General features: G+C 40.6%; 1 protein-coding gene across 1 annotated transcript in view; it reads left to right on the top strand.

Moving 5' to 3' along the window:
• Tstd3 (thiosulfate sulfurtransferase like domain containing 3) overlaps positions 1 to 13,792 on the top strand; it is a 16,191-nt gene extending 2,399 nt beyond the window's left edge. Inside the window, exons 2-5 of the mRNA XM_028780240.1 lie at positions 6,087 to 6,285; positions 11,540 to 11,710; positions 11,804 to 11,963; positions 12,888 to 13,792. Of these exons, the coding sequence (XP_028636073.1) occupies positions 6,216 to 6,285; positions 11,540 to 11,710; positions 11,804 to 11,963; positions 12,888 to 12,960 (474 nt within the window). The 5' untranslated portion in view covers positions 6,087 to 6,215 and the 3' untranslated portion in view covers positions 12,961 to 13,792. The remainder of the gene's footprint in view (positions 1 to 6,086; positions 6,286 to 11,539; positions 11,711 to 11,803; positions 11,964 to 12,887) is intronic.
• The last annotated feature ends 7,509 nt before the right edge of the window (positions 13,793 to 21,301 follow it).

Here is a 21,301-nt window from a genome sequence, read left to right as displayed (position 1 = left end):
AGAGAGAGAGAGAGAGAGAGAGAGAGAGAGAGAGAGAGAGAGAGAGAACAAACTAGACATGGGTGAAGACAGAATGAGCCAGAGAATGAGAAGGAGTCAGAAGGTTAGGACATATTGTTAAAGTTAGTATGAGGCAAAGCTGAGCAAAAAGTCAAGAGAAAGAAGGCAAATTGATTCAATTAGCTTAGAGAGGAGACAGAACAGGAGAGTTAAACCAGCCAGCCAGAGTTCAGAAAGAACTAGAAAGAGTGAGCTTACTTAGCAGTAAGTCTCAGAGGCTGAAAACATTCTACACCTCAATAAGGTTTGTAAGGAGGCTAAAAGCTTCCAGGACTAGGCCTATGTTAACAGATGGAGGTAGTAAGTCTCCAAGATGACAATTATATCAGGTAAATACAAGCTTCTTTTACATAGTCACCTGAGACATACCTGCAGACCAGTGTAATATAAACAATCCAACACTGAGATTTTTCTTCCTAGATGATTCTAAATTGCATTAAATTGACAATTAAACCTAACACCCACATAGTTTTTCTCTCATATGGGAATCTACAAATACATACATATATACATACATACATACATACATATATACATATATACATATGTAGGTATCTTATATATATATATACATGCATATAAAATATATATATATAATATGAAAATATATTATGTATTTTATATTTATATATATATATACAATATATATATATTATATATATATATATGCATGCGAGATGGCCTAGTACGTAAGAGTGCCTGCCATTAAGCATGACAACTTGAGTTCAACTTGAGTCCAATCCCCAGATCCCAAATAAATGTTTAAGGAGTATGATGATTTGTATATGTTTAGCCTATGGGAAGTGGCACCATTAGGAGGTGTGGCCTTATTAGAGGAGGTGTGGCCTTGTCAGAGGAAGTGTGTCACTGTGGAGGCAGGGCTTTGAGGTAATAAATATCTTCAAGCTCTGCCCAATGTGAGACAGACAGTGTCTCCTTGGCTGTCTTCAAATCAAGACGTAGAACTCTCAACTCCTGCTTCAGCATCATGGCTGCCTGGATACTACCATGCTCTCTATAATGATGATAATGGACTGAATGTTGGATTCTGTAAGACAGCCCCAATTAAACATTGTCCCTTATAAGAGTTGCCTTGGTCATAGTGTCTCTTCATAGCCATAAAACCCTAAGACAGAATTTGGTACCAGGGACTGGGGTATTTCTGTGATAGGCTTGACCGTTTTTGTTTAAAGGACTGTGTATTTTGGGACTTTGGAAAGAAGTGGAATGCTTTAAGTGGAGTTTACTGGACGAGCCTAGTAGAAATATGAAAGACAGTGGTGCTGAGGGTGATTTGAACTATGCAGTCCTTGCTCTAGAGGTTTCAGAGAAGTGGAATTTTAATATGTTGCTTGGAGATTATTTGTTTTGGTGAAGAATATGGAAGTTTTTTGCCTTATCTGAAGAGTCTGCCTGAGGTTAAGGTGAAGAGATTCAAATTAATTGCATTGACAATGAAGTCTCAGTGAAGCCCAGAAGAGACTTTGTCCTCTGGTGTACACTCATAAAGATCATTTTGATCAAGTGTAACAAGCTCGGAAAGAAAAATACACATTCCAGGAAGTGGAGTGGAGCTAAATCCTGTGTTCAAAGATATTAAATGGAATTAAGGGAGTGGTGACCTCAGGCAAGATCTCACCCAGATAAGCGTATATTTGTGTTTGTGTTAGGCATTATTGTTACCTGGCTATTGATTTTATTTGGACTTTCAAAATCTAGAATGAACTACAATCCAGAAATGGAGGGCACACCTGTGATCTAAATCTTGAGGCTAGAGAATACGAGTTTTGGATCTGGATATTGACATGGGATGACAATAGCTTTTGGTCTGGATCTTGGGGCATAGTGGCTATGAAAAGCTTAGGTCCAGCCATAGTGATGCATGCCTTTAATCCCAGGAAATAGATACAGGAAGATCTCTGAGTTCAGGGCCAGCCTGGTAGACCTGCTCCTATAGTTTCAAGTAGAGAAAAGCTTAAGTCCAGGCATGGTGGATCATGCCTTCAATGCAGCACTCTGGAGTCAGGGATGCAGATCTCTGAGGTCAAAATCAGTCTATAGAGCAAGTTTTAGGAAAGCCAAGTGTGATGGTCTGTATATGCTCAACCCAGGGGGTGGCACTATTAAAAGGTGTGGCCCTGTTGGCGTAGGTATGTCACTATGGGTTTGGGCTTTAAGATCCTCATACTAGCTGCCTGGAAGCCAGTGTTCTGCTAGAAGCCTAAAGATGAAGATGTAGAACTCTCAGCATCTCCTGCACCATGCCTGCCTTGATGATGATGGACTGAACCTCTGAACCGGTAAGCCAGCCCCAATTAAATGTTGTCCTTAAAAGAGATACCTTCATGGTGTCTGTTCACAGCAGTAAAACCCTAACTAAGACACAAAGCTTAGGCAGAGAATGAATTTACTGAAAACAGAAAGCTGGTGATAATTTAATAGAACAAGGTAGGCATGTTCCAGCCCCAATAAGCAGCAGAACCAACAGCTTCAGCCATGTGGCTCTAGCCTTAGAGTCAGTAGAAGGAGTTGCTAGCTAGAACTAAGAAATTAGTAGTGATCAAGAAGAGACCAGCATTACTGAGGTGAGATTTTCTGGCAAGTGTTTTCTAAGAGCACAAAGGTGTTCCATAGATAGACATGCTGGCAGCTGGACTTAGTATTATGTTAAGATTCACCTAGGTCATACTAGTTTTAAAGGTGTGACTGGGTTATAGAAAGCAACTGAGGCTTGGTACTGTGACTTGGTACTGCCTTTCATCAAGAAAGCCCTTGGTGAAAGTGTAGGCTCTCTCAGTTGCAGTTAATGGCTCTAGACGGAAGGGGTCATGCACAGAAGTGAGGCTTGGCACCATGAAGAGAGTCTACGAGAAGCTATTGGTGAAGCCTAGTTGCAGCAGAAGAACCAGCATATTGGAGATACCAGTACATGGGATGATCACCAAGAACAGCAGCAGCAATGGAGTGGAGTCAACCAGAGCCTAGAGTGCTACAGAGGGCAGAGGTAGAGAAGTGACCCAAGCCGTTTGGAGGAGCCTAGAAGATGATGTGTGGATACCAGACTTTGGAACAAGAAACTGTGAAGCTGAAGTTGATTTCGATACCCCAAGATATTAGAGATGTCAGAGCTGTGGGATGCCTGCTGACGAAAGCTGCTAAGAAGGAGTGGAATCAGCCCAAAAGAATGAAGTTTTTTACAGTCATCAAGAATGAAAGCAGTTGGAGGTCTAAGCAGTTGGAGTGTTTGCTTTGACATTGGACATGGAGACATGGAGTTTAGAGTTTGCCCAGCTGGTTTTTGGTCTTGCTTTGGTCCAGTATTTCCTCACTGTGACATTTTGGAATGGTAATTTATAGCCTGTGCCATGATCTGTTGAAAGTATGTGATCTGCTTTTTGATTTTGATATTATAGGAGATTACAATCAAGTGGTTACATGAGTCTCAGAAGAGACTTTGGACTTTGGACTTTTAAAGATTGTTGGGACAATGGTAGACTATAGGACTTTTGAAGTTGTACTAATTATATTTTGTATTATGCTATGGTTAAGTATGGCCCTATAGGCTCATATGTTTGAGAAAGCCTATGGGGACCAAGGAGTAGAATGTGGTGGTTTGAATACGCTTGGCTTATAGGAAGTGGAACTTACTGAAGGAGGTATGACCTTGCTAGAGGAGATGTGTCTCTGTGGAGACAGGGCTTTGAGGTAATATATATGCTTAAGCTCTGCCTAGTGTGAGACAGTCTCCCCTGGTTTCCTTCAAATCAAGATGTAGAACTCTCATCTCTGTCTCCAGCATCATGTCTTTCTTGACGCTGCTAGGCTTCCTATTATGATGATGATGGACTAAACCTGTAAGCCAGCCCCAATTAAATGCTGTCCCTTATAAGACTTGCCTTGGTCATGGTGTCTCTTCACAGCAGTAAAACCCTGACTAGGACAAGGATAATTGACTCTGCAAAGTTGTCTATGTTTTCCTTCATATGAGTTGTTGTGGTCATGGTATCTCTTCACAGCAATAGGACACTGACTAAAATAAGAGATAAGAGAACACATTACAGGTTTCATTACACATGCTGTGGAACACATGTGTCCCCTACACACACCAAAAATTTAAAAAGTAAATTATAAACAATTAGGAAAAACATAGTAGTAGATAAAACCTTTGGCATAGACATCTGATGTGGTTTGTTAAATACTGAGTTATTGGATTTAGGGAGATCACTCAGTTGAAGGGCTGGCTACACAAGCCTGAGGACTTGAATTCAGAATCTCAGAACAGGATGCGGTGGAACTCCAGTGCTGAGGGAGACCTGGGTGGGAGTGCAGAGACAGCCTTCCTGATGTGGTCATCTTACTTTTTTAAAAATAATTTTGTATTTATTTAGTTTATGCATATGAGTGCTTTGTTTTCATATGTGTCTGTGCACCACATGCTTTCCTGGTACCCTCAGAGATCAGAAGAAAGCATTGGAGTTCCTGTATAGGGAACCATAGATTGTTGTGAATTTCCATATAAATGTTGGAGATTGAACCTGCGTCCTTTGCAATAGCAACAAATACTCTTAACCATGAAGCCATCTCTGTACTGATTTGATCATATTCAGGTTCAGTGAGAGACCCTTTCTCAAAAAATAAAGGTTAGTATCATTGAGGAAAGATACCCAATATCAACCTCTGCCCTCCATACACACATATGCATACCCTCTCTAACAAGTGCTTATATTACATACACATACAGACAACATACTACACACACCTAACATACAATAAAAAATAATGATTTGTTAAAATAGGCTGATTTCAAAGTGTATATTTAATGAAATTATTCCTTGGACATACATTTTAATTTCAGTTGAACTTAATATGTTAGTTTTTAATGGACTAAATTCCAGTTCAATTCAACTTTTATTATGTTTGGAGAAGTAAACTCAGGAGAACGTTAAGGGAATGAGAGACTTCGTGTGTGTGGCGGAGGGAGTACCAACACTCCCAACCCCACACATGCCCTAATCCCTGAAACCTATAATGTGATCTCTGATCTGATATCTTAGTCAATGTTCTATTGCTGTGAAGAGATACCATGATCACAACAGCTCGTATGAAGGAAAACATTTAATTGGGGCTGGCTTACAGTTTCAGAGGTTTAGTCCATTATTGTCATGACAGAAATTATGGTAGCACACAGGCAGACGTGTTGGAGTGGTAGCTGAGAGTTCTACATCAGACCCTGCAGGCAACAGGAAGAGAGAGACTCACTGGTCCTGGCTTAAGCCTTTGAAACATTAAAGGCTGCTCCATTACATATTCTTCTGAACGAGGCCACATGTCCAATTGCCTCTCCCTAAGTATTCAAATATATGAGTATGTGAGGACCATTCCTATCCAAACTATCACACCTGGTCAAAGGGCTCTGCAGATATTATCACATATAAACTGTCCAGAAGTGGGGAGACTGACTTTGATTATTTCAGTGACCTGAATGTAAAGGTCCTTAAAGGGAGAAGAGAGAAGGGCAAATGAAAGAGCTTACAGTAGATTCAAGGCTCAGCCAGAGAGATTAGAAGATGCTTTAGATAGTGGCTTTGAAGATAGATAGAGTCCAAGAGCCAAAAAATGAGGCAAGTAAAAACAAAATAAAGCCGAGCAGTGGTGGCGCACGCCTTTTAATTCCAGCACTTGGGAGGCAGAGGCAGGTGGTGGTCTCTGAGTTCGAGACCAGCCTGGTCTACAGAGTGAGTTCCAGGACAGCCAAGGCTATACAGAGAAACCCTGTCTCGAAAAACCAAAAATTAAAAAAAAATAAAATAAAACCTTTCCAGGAGCTTTTTAAAAATACACATATTTTCCAGACACATTGATTTTAGTTAAGTATGCTAGCTTCAAAATTATAAATAATTTTTTTTACTCCAGTAAATATGTGGTGATTTGTTAATGTAGCAATTGGAAGCTAACACTCTAAAGCGGTTGAATTTAACCCTGCCAAAAACCTTGCCAAATAAAGTAAAATAATAACTGTGTGGCAGTACCCCTTTCTGCCGGTGCTGGCTGCGGGGCGCTCAAGAGCCTGGACAGCGCCGGTGGGAAGAAGAGCAGGAAGGAGCCGAGGAAAGGAAGTGGTCAGCAGCCCCCCGGGTCCCAGAGAGCCCATTGTGATGCTGGCCAGGCTGGTGCTTGGGACCTCATGCAGGGCGGCCCTAGGATCAGTGGAGCCTGCTCTTGGCGGTGAGCTTGACAATCCCTGGGAAAGGAAAGGCGCTTGATTTCGGGTACCGGGGAGGGGATGACATTGACCATACTCTCTTCTTTAGACTTCTAGTTAACAATAAAAGTGAATCCTGCTGCGATCGGCACGTAGGTATGTAGTGCCCACATGCAGTATTTTGCTCCTTTTGATCCTCCAGATTCCATGCTCTCGCAGACTGGAGATATGCTAATGAACACAGCGACAGAGTAAATATGGCACCAAGGTTATTTATAATGGGAATGAATTGTGCGAGTTTGAGTGATGAAGGTCAATTCATCCCTCAAAGGAGCTAGCAAGAAGGCTCCGGAGAGGCTAAGTTACAAACCTGCCCTTTTAAACTTACTATTGGGATGATCCACCAGGGACAGAGCTCATCGCTTCAGAAAACAGACTCACCCCACCCCCACCCACCCGAATTAAACGCATTAGAACTAGGAAAGTACTCTCCCTCCTATGCGTTTCGCAAATTCGGAAGCAGAAGGCAGAGAAGTGAAAATAGTTATCAACTTAACTGGGTCTAAAGCTCAATCCATGGCATCAGTATCTACTCTGTATTTTATTTTTAAATATCGTCTCTTCTTTCGCATCAATTTTCTTCCAAAGATGCAGCCTCAGCAGTCCAGCAAGCTAGCCTCCCTTGCTCTTTTCTTAACGCCTTAAGTTACTGAAGATGGGCTTTTTCTGTGCAAATTGTTTTTTTTCACCTTCGGTAGCAATTATTTATTAGACAACCAACCTACCAGACCTTTTACAGGGGATACAACTCCCACAACTAAGAATTTCACCATTTGTGTCTGGATGGGTGAAAAGGAGACAGATACAAGTCCATAGCCCTATCCAGTACGACTATAAATGAAAACCCTCAGAGTTTGAATTGATCAGAATGCCAGAGGAGAGTGCCTTTGTGTATTTTTTAAATTTACTATAGTTTACTAACCAGTCACTTATAGAAAATTTTAGTTTCAGGTTTTTATTATAAAATTATTTGATAACCATCATGTAATCTACCCTGTGTACATAAACAACTATTTTTACTAGAATGGATACCTAGAACTAGAATTGTTAAAGGGAAGTGGCAAGCAATATGAAATAGACATGAAAGGAGAGGTCAGTGTCCTGTGTAGAAATGAAGAAGAGAGAGAGAAATTTACCTCAGAAGGAGCAGTATGATATAATTCATGACAACAGGAATAATTAATTGATTCCACTGTATATACATTAATTTTATTTAAACCCAAAGGCATGCATGCATTCATTAGCTTTCTTGGTGCTACAACATAATACCTGATAGTGTGTGTGTGTGTGTGTGTGTTCACACATATATTCTATAATACTTAGCCATTTTTTGTCTTCAGTGTAAGAACTGATGAGTGTTTCTTTGGTTGAACACCAGACCAAGTAGACAATTTATAAAAAAAGGATAGAGCATACAAAACAGCTATAGCTTGGTGCAAATAAACAGTGCACAGAAAAAGCCCATCTTCAGTAATTTAGGGTGTTAAAAAAGGAACAAGGGAGGCTAGCTTGCTGGGCCACTGTGGCTGCTTCTTTGAAAGAAAAGACAATATTTAAAAATAAAATAAAATAAAACATTTTTTAAAAAACTAAAATTTTCTATACATGACTGTTAGTAACTGGTTAGTAGTACATCCCTACTTTGGAATATATGCAATTTTAAAAAGCTAAATATGTATGTGACTCCAAATTGAGAGTCTTGGGGAAGGTGAGACTAAAGGAAAATACGTGGTTGCTTCGGGCTTTGATCACAGAGTGGAACAGCAAGAAAACCCATCTTCATACCTTCTACCCCACAAGTGAGTGAAGCTGAATCATAGGAAGTTAAAAGCCAGTCTGATGACTACAGGGAAAAGAAACTATCTTTGATCCAGTTCCAAGAGTTGTTGTTGTGGGTACATTTTCCAAGGTTGGTGAATAGTGCTAGAATCAGGTTTAAGAAAATTTATGAAATTACATAATTTTCCAGTTTCTTACCATGCCACATAGGAAAAGTGTGAATTCAGCCTGCTGTCTCTAATTTGAATAGGTTGATTCCTTTATTTATTTATTTATTTATTTATTTATTTATTTATCTATTTTGTGAACCACCATCAAATATTGGAATCAAACCCAAGTCTACTGGAAGAACAGTAAGTGCTTTTAACCACTGAGCCATCTCTCTAGTCCCCCTTTAAGAGTTCTTAATGACAATGTCTGAGAGAATCCATTTCCCCATGCCTTCACCAATACTTGGCTTTGTCTCAGTTTGGGTTTTACTACGGTGAACAGACACCATGACCAAGGCAACTCCTATAAAGGACAACATTTAATTGAGGCTGGCTTACAGGTTCAGAGGTTTAGTCCATTATCATCAAGGCAGGAGCATGGCACCATTCAGGGAGGAATGGTGCAGATGAGCTGAGAGTTCTGCATCTTGATCTGACTGCATCTGTTAGAAAACTGATGATTCTGGACTGGGCGGAGCTTCAAAGCCCACCTGACTTCCTCCAACAAGGCCACACCTCCTAATAGTGCCATTTCCTGGGGCAAGCATATTTAAACCACCACGGGCATTATCAATAATTTTAAGTTTTATAGGCCTGAAACAACAATTTAACTCTTATATTTCTTCTTGTGTTTTGGTTTTTGGTTTCTCGAGACAGAGTTTCTCTGTATAGCCATTGCTGTCCTGGAACTCACTCTGTAGACCAGGCTGGTCTCGACTCAGAGATACACCTGCCTCTGCCTCTCAAGTGCTGGAATTAAAAGGCATGTGCTACCACTGCCCAGCTAACACTTATATTTTTTTTAACTGTAGTGAGATTAGGCCACTTTTCTCATTTTACTGCTCATTTTCATTTTGCCTGTCAATTTTCTGTTCATATATTTTCCACCACTTGGGTTCTTGGCCTTATCCTGGTATTCCTATGAGCTCTATTTTAGTAATATTACTTCCAATCTTTTCATCTACCTATGCCTTCTTGCCTGCCACTTGACCTCAAATTGTTCATGGTGCATTTCTCACATTTAAGGACAAACCTTTAAGAACAAACCTTTTATGACTTTTGTCCCCAAATTTCAATTATATACACGTTATCTTAGTATCTTTAAGATATTAGCTTTATATTTGTTTAAGGAATCAAGAGCTTGGTTACAGTCTTCCAGTCGACTGAAAATTTTATTGATCACTTTTCCCACCTAATTTGAGACAGGCTTCCTTTTGACCAGAGTCCAGGTGTACCTTTGGCATGGGTACTAACAAACGTGTGAGCTCTGCTCAGCACATCACAGCGATTGGCCAGTGGCATGTCTTTAGGGTGTTTTCTTGATTAAAGACTTATGGGAGAGGAGCCAACCTGCTGTAGGTGTGCCACCTCTGCACAAGTGATCCTGGGATGTGTGAGAAAGTAGGTTGGGCAAGCCATGGAGAACTAGCAAATATGCAGCAATTGTCCATGGCCTGTGCATCAGTTTCTACCCTGGATTCCTGTCCCTTGCTTCCTTCTCTGAAGGATTTATGAAGGATTTATAAAGTAACATAAACGCTTTCTTCCCAATTTACTTTTGGTCGTGGTGTTTTATCACAGTAAAAGAGGCTCTAAGATACACAGGGTACTATCTTTAATCACAAAGGGGAATGAAGTTAAATTTTTCTTCATGCTGTCACTTGAGTTAGAGTGGTCTTAATGAATTATGGATATAAGACAATTATTAAATGTCTGATATGTTTCTTAGCTCTTGCTAACTAAAGGTCTGGAGAGAATATGGAGCTGGCAGAAGGCCAGCTGCCGAGCATTCAGAGCAAAACGACAGGCTGCATCCTGTTGTTCAGTCAGAATTGGAAAATTCCATATTGGAAAATATTTTTGTGATCTGCTCATGACACTTTTTTCTTTTTAGGGATACTCGGCAGAGCCAGGGGCCTCACATATTAGAAAGAAACACTTCACTCCTGAGCTATCTCCCCATGTAGCTTCCGACATCAAATGTATAGTTTTCCTACACCAAGCTAATTCTCTAATAATTTGAGTCTTAAATTTTAACTCTGAATAAACTACCCAGAGTTACTAAAGACACCAATAAGGACTTTCTAACAAAATGATCCCCACCAAACCCAAGTCCAGTATTCTCTTATTTCTGACCAGCTGACTATAAGTCAAAGATGCCCGAGACTCCTTTCTCAGGTTCCTTAATTTCCTAACAACTCAGATGAGCATCTTTATTAGCTTATTTTAAATTATTAAAGAGTACAGATGAATAACCTGCGGAAGAAGTAATATGTTATGTAGAGGTAGTCATGGTATAGGATCTAGAGGAGTCTTACATGTATGTGTTTTCATTTTCCTGGAGCTGGGGAGTGCCATGTTCCAACACATGGATGTGTTAACACAGCAGATCTCCAACTCCCTAGATGGAAGATTTTAATGGAAATGTCATAATATAAGCACTGCTTATGACTAATTCAACAATCTAGGCTTGTTCCACTGCACAGAAGACCAAGTCTGAAAGTTCCACATTCCATTCATGACTTGGTGTTTTTAAAACAAAAGCCCAAACGTTCGATTTCACCAAATGAAGACTCAGGAGCCAGATGCAGTGGTGAAAGCCTGCTAGCTCAGAAAGGCAAAGAAAACACCCAACTCACCTTTCTCCTCAACCCACATCGCAGAACAACAACAACAACAAACCAGTTCTCCTTCTCCACACCATCTTAAAAACGCTTCCAACTGAATGTCCCTACCTTCTACTTCCTGTGCTTCTCTTTATCTGTCTTCACTTCTTCTCACTCTATTTTTTTTCCTATGTTCACTTCCTGTCAACTGGTTGCTTGCTCCATTTCTTGAACTATGGTTGATTTTATTCAATCTTGTTTACAATAAACTGAAAGCTCTCAGATTAAAGGTGTGTGCTGGGGCAGAGTCACACCACAACTAGAGAGACGTTTTTCCAGTATACAGTCTCACAGTGTGATCAAATAACCTGCGATAGCTTGATCTTTCTGGTGATCAGTGCCACCCTGAGGTTGTCTAGGTCAAAGAATCTCATTTAAAACACAGGATCATATCTCATCCTCAGAAATTCTATGTACTTCTGTCAGGAGTCAGAAACCAGGAGCAGAGTATGTATCCAGACTTTATTCAAGTAAAAAGGTAAACTCAGTTATGTCATCTAACTATAATTTGTAGCTGTTAATACCAGTGTCTCTTTACAGCTGTCTGAACTTATTTCTTTCAGGTTTGAAGTCAGCATGGGGAAGCCAACATTTTTGTTCCACTCTTTCTAAGGGTGTGACTTATAGGGAACTAAAAAACCTATTGAACTCCAAAGATATTATGTTAATTGATGTTAGAAATACATGGGAAATTCTTGAGCATGGAAAAATACCTGGATCAATCAACATACCATGTAAGTGATATGTGTTTTTAAAAAGATTTATTTGTATGCTTAATAACTGATTATCTCCAAAACTTAATTGAATGCCTTAACATTTTCTCCCAGTGGATGAGGTAGCTGAAGCTCTGCAGATGGACCCAAGGGACTTCAAAGAGAAGTATCGTGAAGTGAAGCCATCCACATCTGACCGCCTAGTGTTTTCTTGTTTAGCTGGAGTGAGAAGTAAGAAGGCTATGGACACAGCGATATCACTGGGCTTTAACAGGTGTGTGAATGAAGAAAATACCCGATTGAGCACTGTGTATTGCAATATGATAATGACATTTGGGAAGCTAGGGCTATAAGTCAATGGTAGTGTAATTGCTTACTATGTGAAAAGCCCTGGATTCAATCCCCAGCATACAAAAATAAAAATAAACATGTCTTATTTTATATAAGGATGTCTTGGGGAGGGGACAGGACTGGAGAAACTGCACAAAGATTAACAGCACCATCAGCAATTCTAGAGAACCCAGGTTGAATTCCCAGCACCTACATGGCACACCTCATAGCTGTCTGTAACGCCACTTCCAAGACATATGCTGCCCTCTTCTGGCCTTTTTGGGCATGCGTGCATGTGGTGCACAGCCACACATGCAAATAAAGCACCTACACACATACATAACAAAAATTTAAAATTTCAAGGCCAGTCAGTACTACATTGATATTTTGTCTCAAAACAAAACAAAACAAAAACCAAAAGTTTCTTGGGGCTGGTGATATAATTTAGTGGTAAACCATGTTCTTTACACCCGCAAGTCCCTGGATTTAAGCTCTACTACTACAGGGGCAAAAAAAAAAAAATACTGCTAATAAAAGCAGTATAACCAGGCAGTGGTGGCGCACGGCTGTAATCCTAACACTCAGGAAGCAGATATAGGCGGGTCTCTGTGAGTCTGAGACCAGTCTGGTCTACAGAGTTCCAGGATAGCCAGCGCTATTCAGAGAAACCCTGTCTCGACAAGCTTAAATAAATAAATAAATAAATAAATAAATAAATAAATAAATGTAACATGGGGACCAAGGGCCTGTATCTTTCCAACCTACTTTTATAAATGTTTTTAGGAAATGTAGAATCTGAATAATATGGTGAGTGGCTAATGCAAAACTCTTCTGTTAGGAAGCAACACTAACTGATGTATCTTTGCAGTGCTCAACATTACGTTGGAGGATGGAAGGAATGGATAAGCTATGAAAGTTCAGAGAAGAAACAAGAAAGTTGACCTTTGGAACAATAGACTCTGTGTTCATATATGCAAGAATGGTTGATTAAGCAAAAGAAAATCCCAGCCTTGGCACCAAAGGCTAATAGATTCTGTTTGACTACTTGGTGACTGTTTTGCTCATCTGAGAACTGAGGGTGCTGCTCCCCTGAACATTTTCAAAGACCACTGCACACTGAGATAATATGAATTGCCACTGAAATATATAGATTCTCCAGTTCATTTTTTTTATTCTTCTCTTATGCATTACATCCGAAACCAGTTTCCCCTCCCTCTACAGTTAATTTTTACGTATTTTGGTATTCCATAATCAACTTGTATTATCTAACCATGTGTGATCATGGCTGTGAGCAAAAACACTGTGTCCCAATTTTAAATAATAACTGAGCTTCTGGTTTGAGCCCCAGATTTGTAGGTCCAGTACTTGAAAGATGAAAGCAGAAAGATTGCTATGAGTCTGAGTCCAGATGAGACTTTGGAGACCCTGTTTCGAAAGAAAAGAATCTGGTGTCTGGAGAAGTCAACTCTACTCAGGAAAACTCATTCACAGCATCTGAAGACTCATGGCAATGTGTGGCCAGAATAGTAACAAGGCAACTCAATTTAAAATTATAATTATTGTGAGGATAAAAATCGCAATGGGTTATGACCATGGAGGGCAAAGTAACCTAGAAGAGACCAGGAACATTTGTGGGATACTAGAGATATTCTATGGCAGTGTCAGAAATGTCAGCAGTGTGTGTCAAAACTCATCAAAGCAAACATAAAAATAGGTGTTGTTACAACTTATATACCTCAGTTTCAAAACTAATAAAATATTATTCCTGTTTGACTCCCTCTAGCATGTATGTACTTCTTTAAAATGTTAAGTTATATGCTTGTTAGTGTGCTGGCATAATAGTAACAAGGTAAACTTGCATTTTCCTACCTGCTTCTTCTGACCATTTGTTTTTTATTCTCATTTGCGGAGTTATTTAGATCATGTAGGACGTCCCTAGCAAAGCTCTCGAGATACTTCCTTGTCCAAAATAAGTGGAAGCCATTGAAAAATGTGGAAATACAAGCATTTGAACTTCTGTCTCCACAGTGGCAGTCTGATTTATTGATTGTTCCTATTAGGAGTAGGAATGCTGCAACACACACACACACACACACACACACACACACACACACACACACACATGCACACACACACATACACACACACATACACACACACACACATACACACATACACACACACACACACGGGGGGGGGGGAAGGGGGCACAGGTTAGTATACTTAAAGGCATTACTGAAGCAGCAAGGCTTTGGAAGATCTATGACCTTAAGGATAAAAAGAGTGTAGAGAATGTACCCAAATTGTAGTCCTAGGCCCATGACTACAGCCTGGATAGTGCCTGGCTTTTAGTTACAACTAATGGTGCTGACAAGCCACAAATTGATCAGTCCTCTCAAGAACTAAATGTCAACTAACACCCCCCCCATGCAGACATCTTCCTGATCCTGATAGATGAATATATGAACTAAGTATGAATTTTATGTTTCATGTCACCAAATGTTCTTCCAACTATTTAGAAGTATAGCAAACTTCTTACCTTAAGGCCAGGCCAAAAAGTAGGTGACAAACCAGATTTTGACTAAATCTGTTTGTGGTTGTCTGAATGAGAGCCAAAGGCTATTTCAAGTGTTCATATATAATGTTCAGACGTTTATCAAAACTTGTTAGGCAAAACAGTAGTCAAGATATTTTTGGGTTTGTTTTTGTTTTTGGAGACACCGTCTTACTGTATAGCTATAGCTGGCCTGGAACTCATATGTAGACCAGGCTGGCCTCAAACTCAGAGATTGCTTGCCTGCCTCTGTTTCCCAAATGCTGGGTGGAATTCAAGGTGTGGGACATCATCAGTATTCAGTATCTTATAATTGAAAAGTAACAGGAAAAAAAAGAGCAGGGTATAGTGGTATATGCTTATAGCCCCAACACTTGGGAGGGGGAGGCAGAAGGATTCAAGGTCCCCAGCTACAGAGAAAAAGGGCCAGCTTGAGCTATATGAAGCCCTGCTTCAGAGGGGGAAAAATAGAAACAGAACCAGAGGGGATTTACAAATTGGACTTTTAGACATAAAGATTAAAGTAATGATTTTTGTTTGGATTTCTATTGCTGTGAAGAAACACTGTGACCACAACAATTCTTATAAAGGAAAACATTTAACTGGGGCTGGCTTACAGTTCAGAGGTTTAGTCCATTATTGTCATGGCAGGAAACATGGTGGCATGAAGGCACATATGCTGCTGAATAAGGAGCTGAGAGAGTTCGACATCTTGATCTAAAGACAGCCAGTATGGTAGTTTGAATACACTTGGCCTAGGGAGTGGTACTATTAGGAGGTGTGGTCTTTGAGTAGGTGTGGCCTTGTTGGAGGAAGTATGTACTTGTGGTCATGGACTTTAAGACGCCCCACCCACCCCCATCCTAGCTTCCTGGAAGCCAGACTTCTAGCTGCCTTTGGAACAAGAGGTGGAACTCTCAGCTCCTCCAGCCCCACAGCTGTCTGGATGTTGCCATGAGAATTTGATCCCCAGCAGGACTGTGAACCATGGAGACTGGGCACTATCTTCTGAGACCTCAAAGCCTAGCCCCACAATGACACACTACCTCCAACAAGGCCACACCTACCTCAACAAGGCCACACCTCCTAATAGCGCCACTCCCTATGGGTCATGCATTCAAACACATGAGTCTATGAAGGCCACTTCTGTTCATATCACCTTAGTAACTGTAACTAAAAACAAGTAAACTAAAACACATTCAGTAATTTGATGATGTAAGTAAGGAGAACAATATCAAAAGACAGGAAGTATCAAATAGAGATTCTGGCCTGTAATCTCAGCTACTCTAGAGGCTGGGGCAAAAGGATTTGAGTTCAAAGGCAAGCTAGGAAAATTAATGGGAACCTAAGAAAACTAAGAAAGGGTAGGTATGTAGCTTAGTATTAGCACATTTAACTAGGCCACACAAGGTCCTGTTTTGATTCCTGGTAACCAAATATAACAGAAGATAACGAACATCCAACAAATGTTAAAAAGTTTTATCACAGACACAGATAATAAGATTACTGTCAGTGAAAAGTTAGAGGTTTACATATATTGTAATGATGTTGAAAAGAACAAATTACAGAAATATACTATGTATTCTAGGTTTTATTTTTTTAAAAGATTTATTTATTTTATGTATGAGAGTACATTGTCGCTGTCTTCAAACACACCAGAAGAGGGCATCAGATCCCATTACAGATGGTTGTGAGCCACCATGTGATTGCTGGGAATTAAACTCAGGACCTCTGGAAAAGCAATGAGTACTCTTAACTCTGAGCCATCTCTGCAGCCCATTAGTCTAGTTTAAACCACGAAATAACATAATTTATTAGTCATTTCAACATAGCTACGGAAGTAAGGAATGCCACCTTCGGAATGGTTTCCATTGAGGGAAGAGAAAGACACAGGTATTTACAACATTGTTTACAGTCTACTTAATGGTTGTTACTTATTATTGCCACCTTCTCTATGTAGGGCCTAGGGAGAGGACAGATGAGAACGAGCTCCTTAGGAAGGTTTCTTATTCCCAGAAAACACTGTGAGGAAATGGCCGGAAGGCATGAGGCTAGGTATCTAGATACGACCAACAGGGGGAAGGAAAGAAGCTCTAGAGGGCCTAGAAAATACCCAAGTCAGAGTTCCTTTAGCAAATTCCCAGCACTTGGGTGCCTCCCATCCCAAAGAGAGCTGTTTGCTTGCTTGAGTAAAGCTATGGCAATCATCTTGCTGAGGAGGAAAGGTAAAAGAGGGCAGGTTCCTTGCTTACCACGTTTGGTGTTCCTCTTTGTCCCAGTACTGGTTGGGCTATACGCCTGTGTCTTAGTTAGAGTATCCATAGGTGTGGAGAGTTACCTTGACAACAGCAACTTATAAGGAAAAGCTTTATAAGAAATGCTTATAAAGAAAAGCATTGGGGTTTGCTTACACTTTAGAGATATAGTCCATTTTCAGAATGGCAGGAAGCATGGTGGCATGAAGGCAGACATGGTTCTGGAGGAGGAGCTTAGCGGTCTACATCTGGATCTGCAGGCAGCAGGAAGAGGAAGAGAAGAAAGAGGGGGGGAGAGAGGAAGAGAAAAGAGAGAAGAGGAAGATAGAAGCGATAGAAAAGAGAGAGGGAAGAGAGAGAGAGAGAGAGAGAGAGAGAGAGAGAGAGAGAGAGAGAGAAGGGAGAGAGGGAGGGAGACTGGGCCTGGCTTGGGCTTCTGTAATCTCAAAACCCACAATGACATACTTCCTCCAACAAGGCCGCATCTCCTAATGCTTTCCAAATAAAGCGCTCCCTGATGACTAAACACTCGATATACAAGCCTATGGGGGCATTCTCTTTCAAATTACCACAACCTGGGAAAGGAAAGGACTATGGGGAAGACCACACCTCTGCTCTACCGTTTCTTCACCCCACACCCAGATACTCTGAGGCCCTTTCTGTAGTTACTTGAAGGGGTTGGTCCTTCAAGTGAAGCCTTGTAAGACTAGCTTCTTGTGTCATGTTTTTAAAGATGCCAGATCAACGGAAAACATCTGTGCTAGGGGTACTGTGCTGCTTTTTGTCAAATTGACAAAAAAACAAAAAACAAAAACAAAAAAACAAAACAAAACAAAAAAACTAGACATGTCTGGGAAAAGGAAACCTCAACTGAAGAACTGCCTCCATTAGACTGTCCTCTGGAAATGTGTGTGGGACATTTTCTTCATTGATGTAAGATTCCCCCTTACTGTGAGCAGTGCCACACCTGAGAAGGTGGTCCTAGGTAATATAAGCAAGCAGGCTTGGGCTGGAGAAATGGCTCATAGGTTAAGAGCACTGATTGCTCTTCAAGAGGTCCTGAGTTCAATTTCCAGCAACCACATGGTGGCTCACAACATTCTGTTATGGGATCGTATGCCCTCTTTTGGTGTGTCTGAAGACAGCTACAGTGTACTCATATACATAAAATAATAAATCTTAAAAAAAAAAAAAAGCAGACTCAGCAAGCCAAGGGGAACAAGTCACTAAGTGGTGTTCCTCCAGACTGGTCCAGTTCTTGCCTCCAGGTTCCTGCTTTGAGCTCCTGCTCTGATTTTTCACAGTGATGCATTGTGATGTGGAAATGTAAGCAAGAATAAACTCTTTCTTCTCCTTAGTTGTTTTTAGTCAGTGTGGTTTTTTTTTCACAGCAACAAAAAAGTGTATGAATTGAGGTAGCTTTTAAAATGAAAAAGGATGGCAATAAAGTCCCTCGTGGTCCTAAAGCATACCCTTCTTAATACCCTTTGGGTTGGCCTGTGTCTGGCATCTTATGAAGCGTGAGAGTGTAAGTAATCCTTGAGCAGGAAGAGACAAACATCAGTCTTTTAAAAAGTTCAGCAGTAACAAGTTCATAATGTTTTGTCCTTAACCCATTATTTTTCAGCTGCATGTAGAGGGTGCTGGGACTATTTATCAATACTTCCCAATGCTAATTCTCCATAGTCTGCCCTTGCCTTGGTTGCTACTGCCAAGGAATATCCAGAGGTTAGAGGATGCTGCCTGTCATCCTAGTGGCCATAGTATTCTTGGAGATGCCCAATGGTTGCACTATGGGCCCTTCTAATCTCCTGTCTGCTTTTTTTGTTTGCTTTTGGGACACAGTCTCTCTGTACAGCTTTGGCTGTCCTGGAACTCACTTTGCAGACCAGGCAACCACACTTGGTTCACCAAGGACCCTTCTATCTTGATGGTCCTTGGGACTATGGCCACTCTCTTTTTTTTTTCTTCCAATTAGATACCCCCCCCAACCCAACCAGGCACGGGGGTCCTGTTAGCAATCCATTCTGTTACCAATATGCTTTTGTAAACCCTTTTTTGCAAGGAAACAGATGGCAAATCAAGTGTGTTGAGAAATGGTAGCACCATAAGTATCTGACACACAAACAGATCTGAGCAGGCAGCCACACGACTGACTCTGCCAAATAAGACTAACAGAAGAAACAGAGATGGCAGGGGACTGACTGAGCCATGGTAGGTATGGAGTCCCACAACTTACTGGGACAGATATTTTCACACTCTTTGTTAGCAGGTTGGGGACAGGGCCCATCCCCAGTGGCCTAGGGAATATGAGTAGGGAAGCGGCTACCCTAATCTAAGACTTCTCTGAGGTTTTTCTCCTCCTTGCAGATGGGACAGATGCCAAGGTTTCTCTTAAGTCCTCTACTTGGCTGCTTTCTTAAATAGAGTAGAATTAGACCCTCAGACACTCAAATAAAAACCCTAATTTTCTTTTGTTAGGAGGCATTGCTCTCATATCCCCTGGACAATGGCAAAACAAAGCAAACAAATAAAACCTGCCCCAGGAACCCTCAAATATGTAGTTATCCCCATCATGGGAGAAGATCACTTTGATAACGAGTAGATCACAAGGGAAGGAAGGAAAACATGACAACAGTGGACAAAATTCTGAATTGATCAAACGTCTCCTCTTCCATTCATTCTCGTCTTCTCCACCTACCTTATGATTTCCATGAGGTCTCTTCGATTCTGTGAGAATATATTCTGCATTTTACTATGCATGTGTCATAACACTTAATGGACACATGTTCAGCACCTAATCTATTGGAAGTTTTGTAGTTTAAAAAAATGTTTGTATATTATTGAGTCTGTTTCTCCTGCACTTGGCAGTTAACTACATGCATGTGGTACCCATAGATGCCAGAAAAAGGAGATGTATCTTCTGGAATTTTTGTTATAGATGGATGTCAGCTGCCATGTGGGTGCTGGCAACTGAACCCAGGTCTTCTGCAAGAGCAACAAATATTCTTAAACTCCTGAGCCATCTCTCTAACCCTAAATACTGTTTTTTAAAAATTATGTTTTTATTTTTATTATTATTATTTCTTGTTGTTGTCATTTTGTTTTTGTGAGGCAGCCCTGGCTGTCCTGGAACTCAATTTGTAGATCAGGCTGGCCTGGAATTCAGAGATCCACCTGTCTCTGACTCCCAAGTGCTAGGTTTAAAGACCCGTGCCACGAAACGAAGCTTTAAAATACCTTTTAGTTATTATTTGTATGTGTGTGGATATTTTGTTTGTATGATGCATGTATATGTGTGCATCACTTGCATGACTGGTCCCTGCAGAGATGAGAAGGGCTAAGGTCTCCTGGAACTGGAATTACAAAGTGGTCATGTAGGTTCTGAGAATTCAATCTAGCAGCTAGTGCTCTTAACTGCTGAGCTCTCTTCAACTCAAATGATAGACTCTTAAAGATAAAGCAGCCAAGCTCGGTGTCTCACACCTTCAATCCTAACATTATAGAGACTCAGGCAAGAACATCAGTGGTTTGAGGCTAGCCTGGGCTGTGTAAGGAGACCCTAATTCAAGCAATAAATTCAAATGAAAAACCAAATAATTCCTACACCTCCAGCAAAATACATTGTTTCTCTCTGTATGGAAAACTTAAAAAAAAATTCCAACACTGTAAGTTTCTTAAGCACCAAGGAAAGGGGGGAAAGGGAAAAGTAAAGAGATTTCAGTATGGAGAGAGAAGGGGAAAGAGAAACTTCCAGGAGTTATCCTGGTAAAATCCCACTGAGTGTATGTGTGTTTATAAATTCCTATTTCACATTTTCTTTGAAGATTACATTTGATTATTGTTATCTTATTTTTTTTTTTAGATTTACTGTATTCATCTGAGAGCTTTGCATGCATGTCTGTGCACCACCAGTGTGCCAGGTGCCTGAGGAAGTGGTAAGGCTCCGTGTGGGGTTGGGATTGAACCTGGGTCCTTTTCAAGAACAAGTGCTGTTAACCACTGAGCCAACTCTTCAGCTCCTGTTGACAGTTGTTTAACCTTTGAGTCTATGCTACACTTATTCTAACACATAGTCTTTCAAATTATGGTTTTGTCTTCTCAAATATGTAGGATCCTCTAAAATTACACAATACCCTAACCTCAAACAGTGTGATTAAGCCAAATAGAAGAAAAGGAACATGAAGGAAACTGTTAAAACGGAACAGCCAGTGGTGGTGGTTGGTTCACACTTTTTTCTTTTTTTTGGGGGGGGTGGGTTTCGTGACAGGGTTTCTCTGTGTAGCTGTGGCTGTCCTGGATCTCACTCTGTAGACCAGGCTGGCCTCGAACTCAGAAATCCACCTGCCTCTGCCTCCCAAGTGCTGGGATTAAAAGCGTGCGCTACCACTGCTTGGCTGGTTCACACTTTTAATTTAAAAAACAAAAACAAAAGCCAACAACAAAACCACTTAAAAAAAAAACAACTTAATA

This window comes from Grammomys surdaster, unplaced genomic scaffold, assembly GCF_004785775.1.
Source record: "Grammomys surdaster isolate TR1022 unplaced genomic scaffold, NIH_TR_1.0 97, whole genome shotgun sequence".
NCBI classification, from domain to species: domain Eukaryota; kingdom Metazoa; phylum Chordata; class Mammalia; order Rodentia; family Muridae; genus Grammomys; species Grammomys surdaster.
Note: the sequence above shows the minus strand (reverse complement) of the source record. Positions and strands in the feature narration are given on the sequence as shown.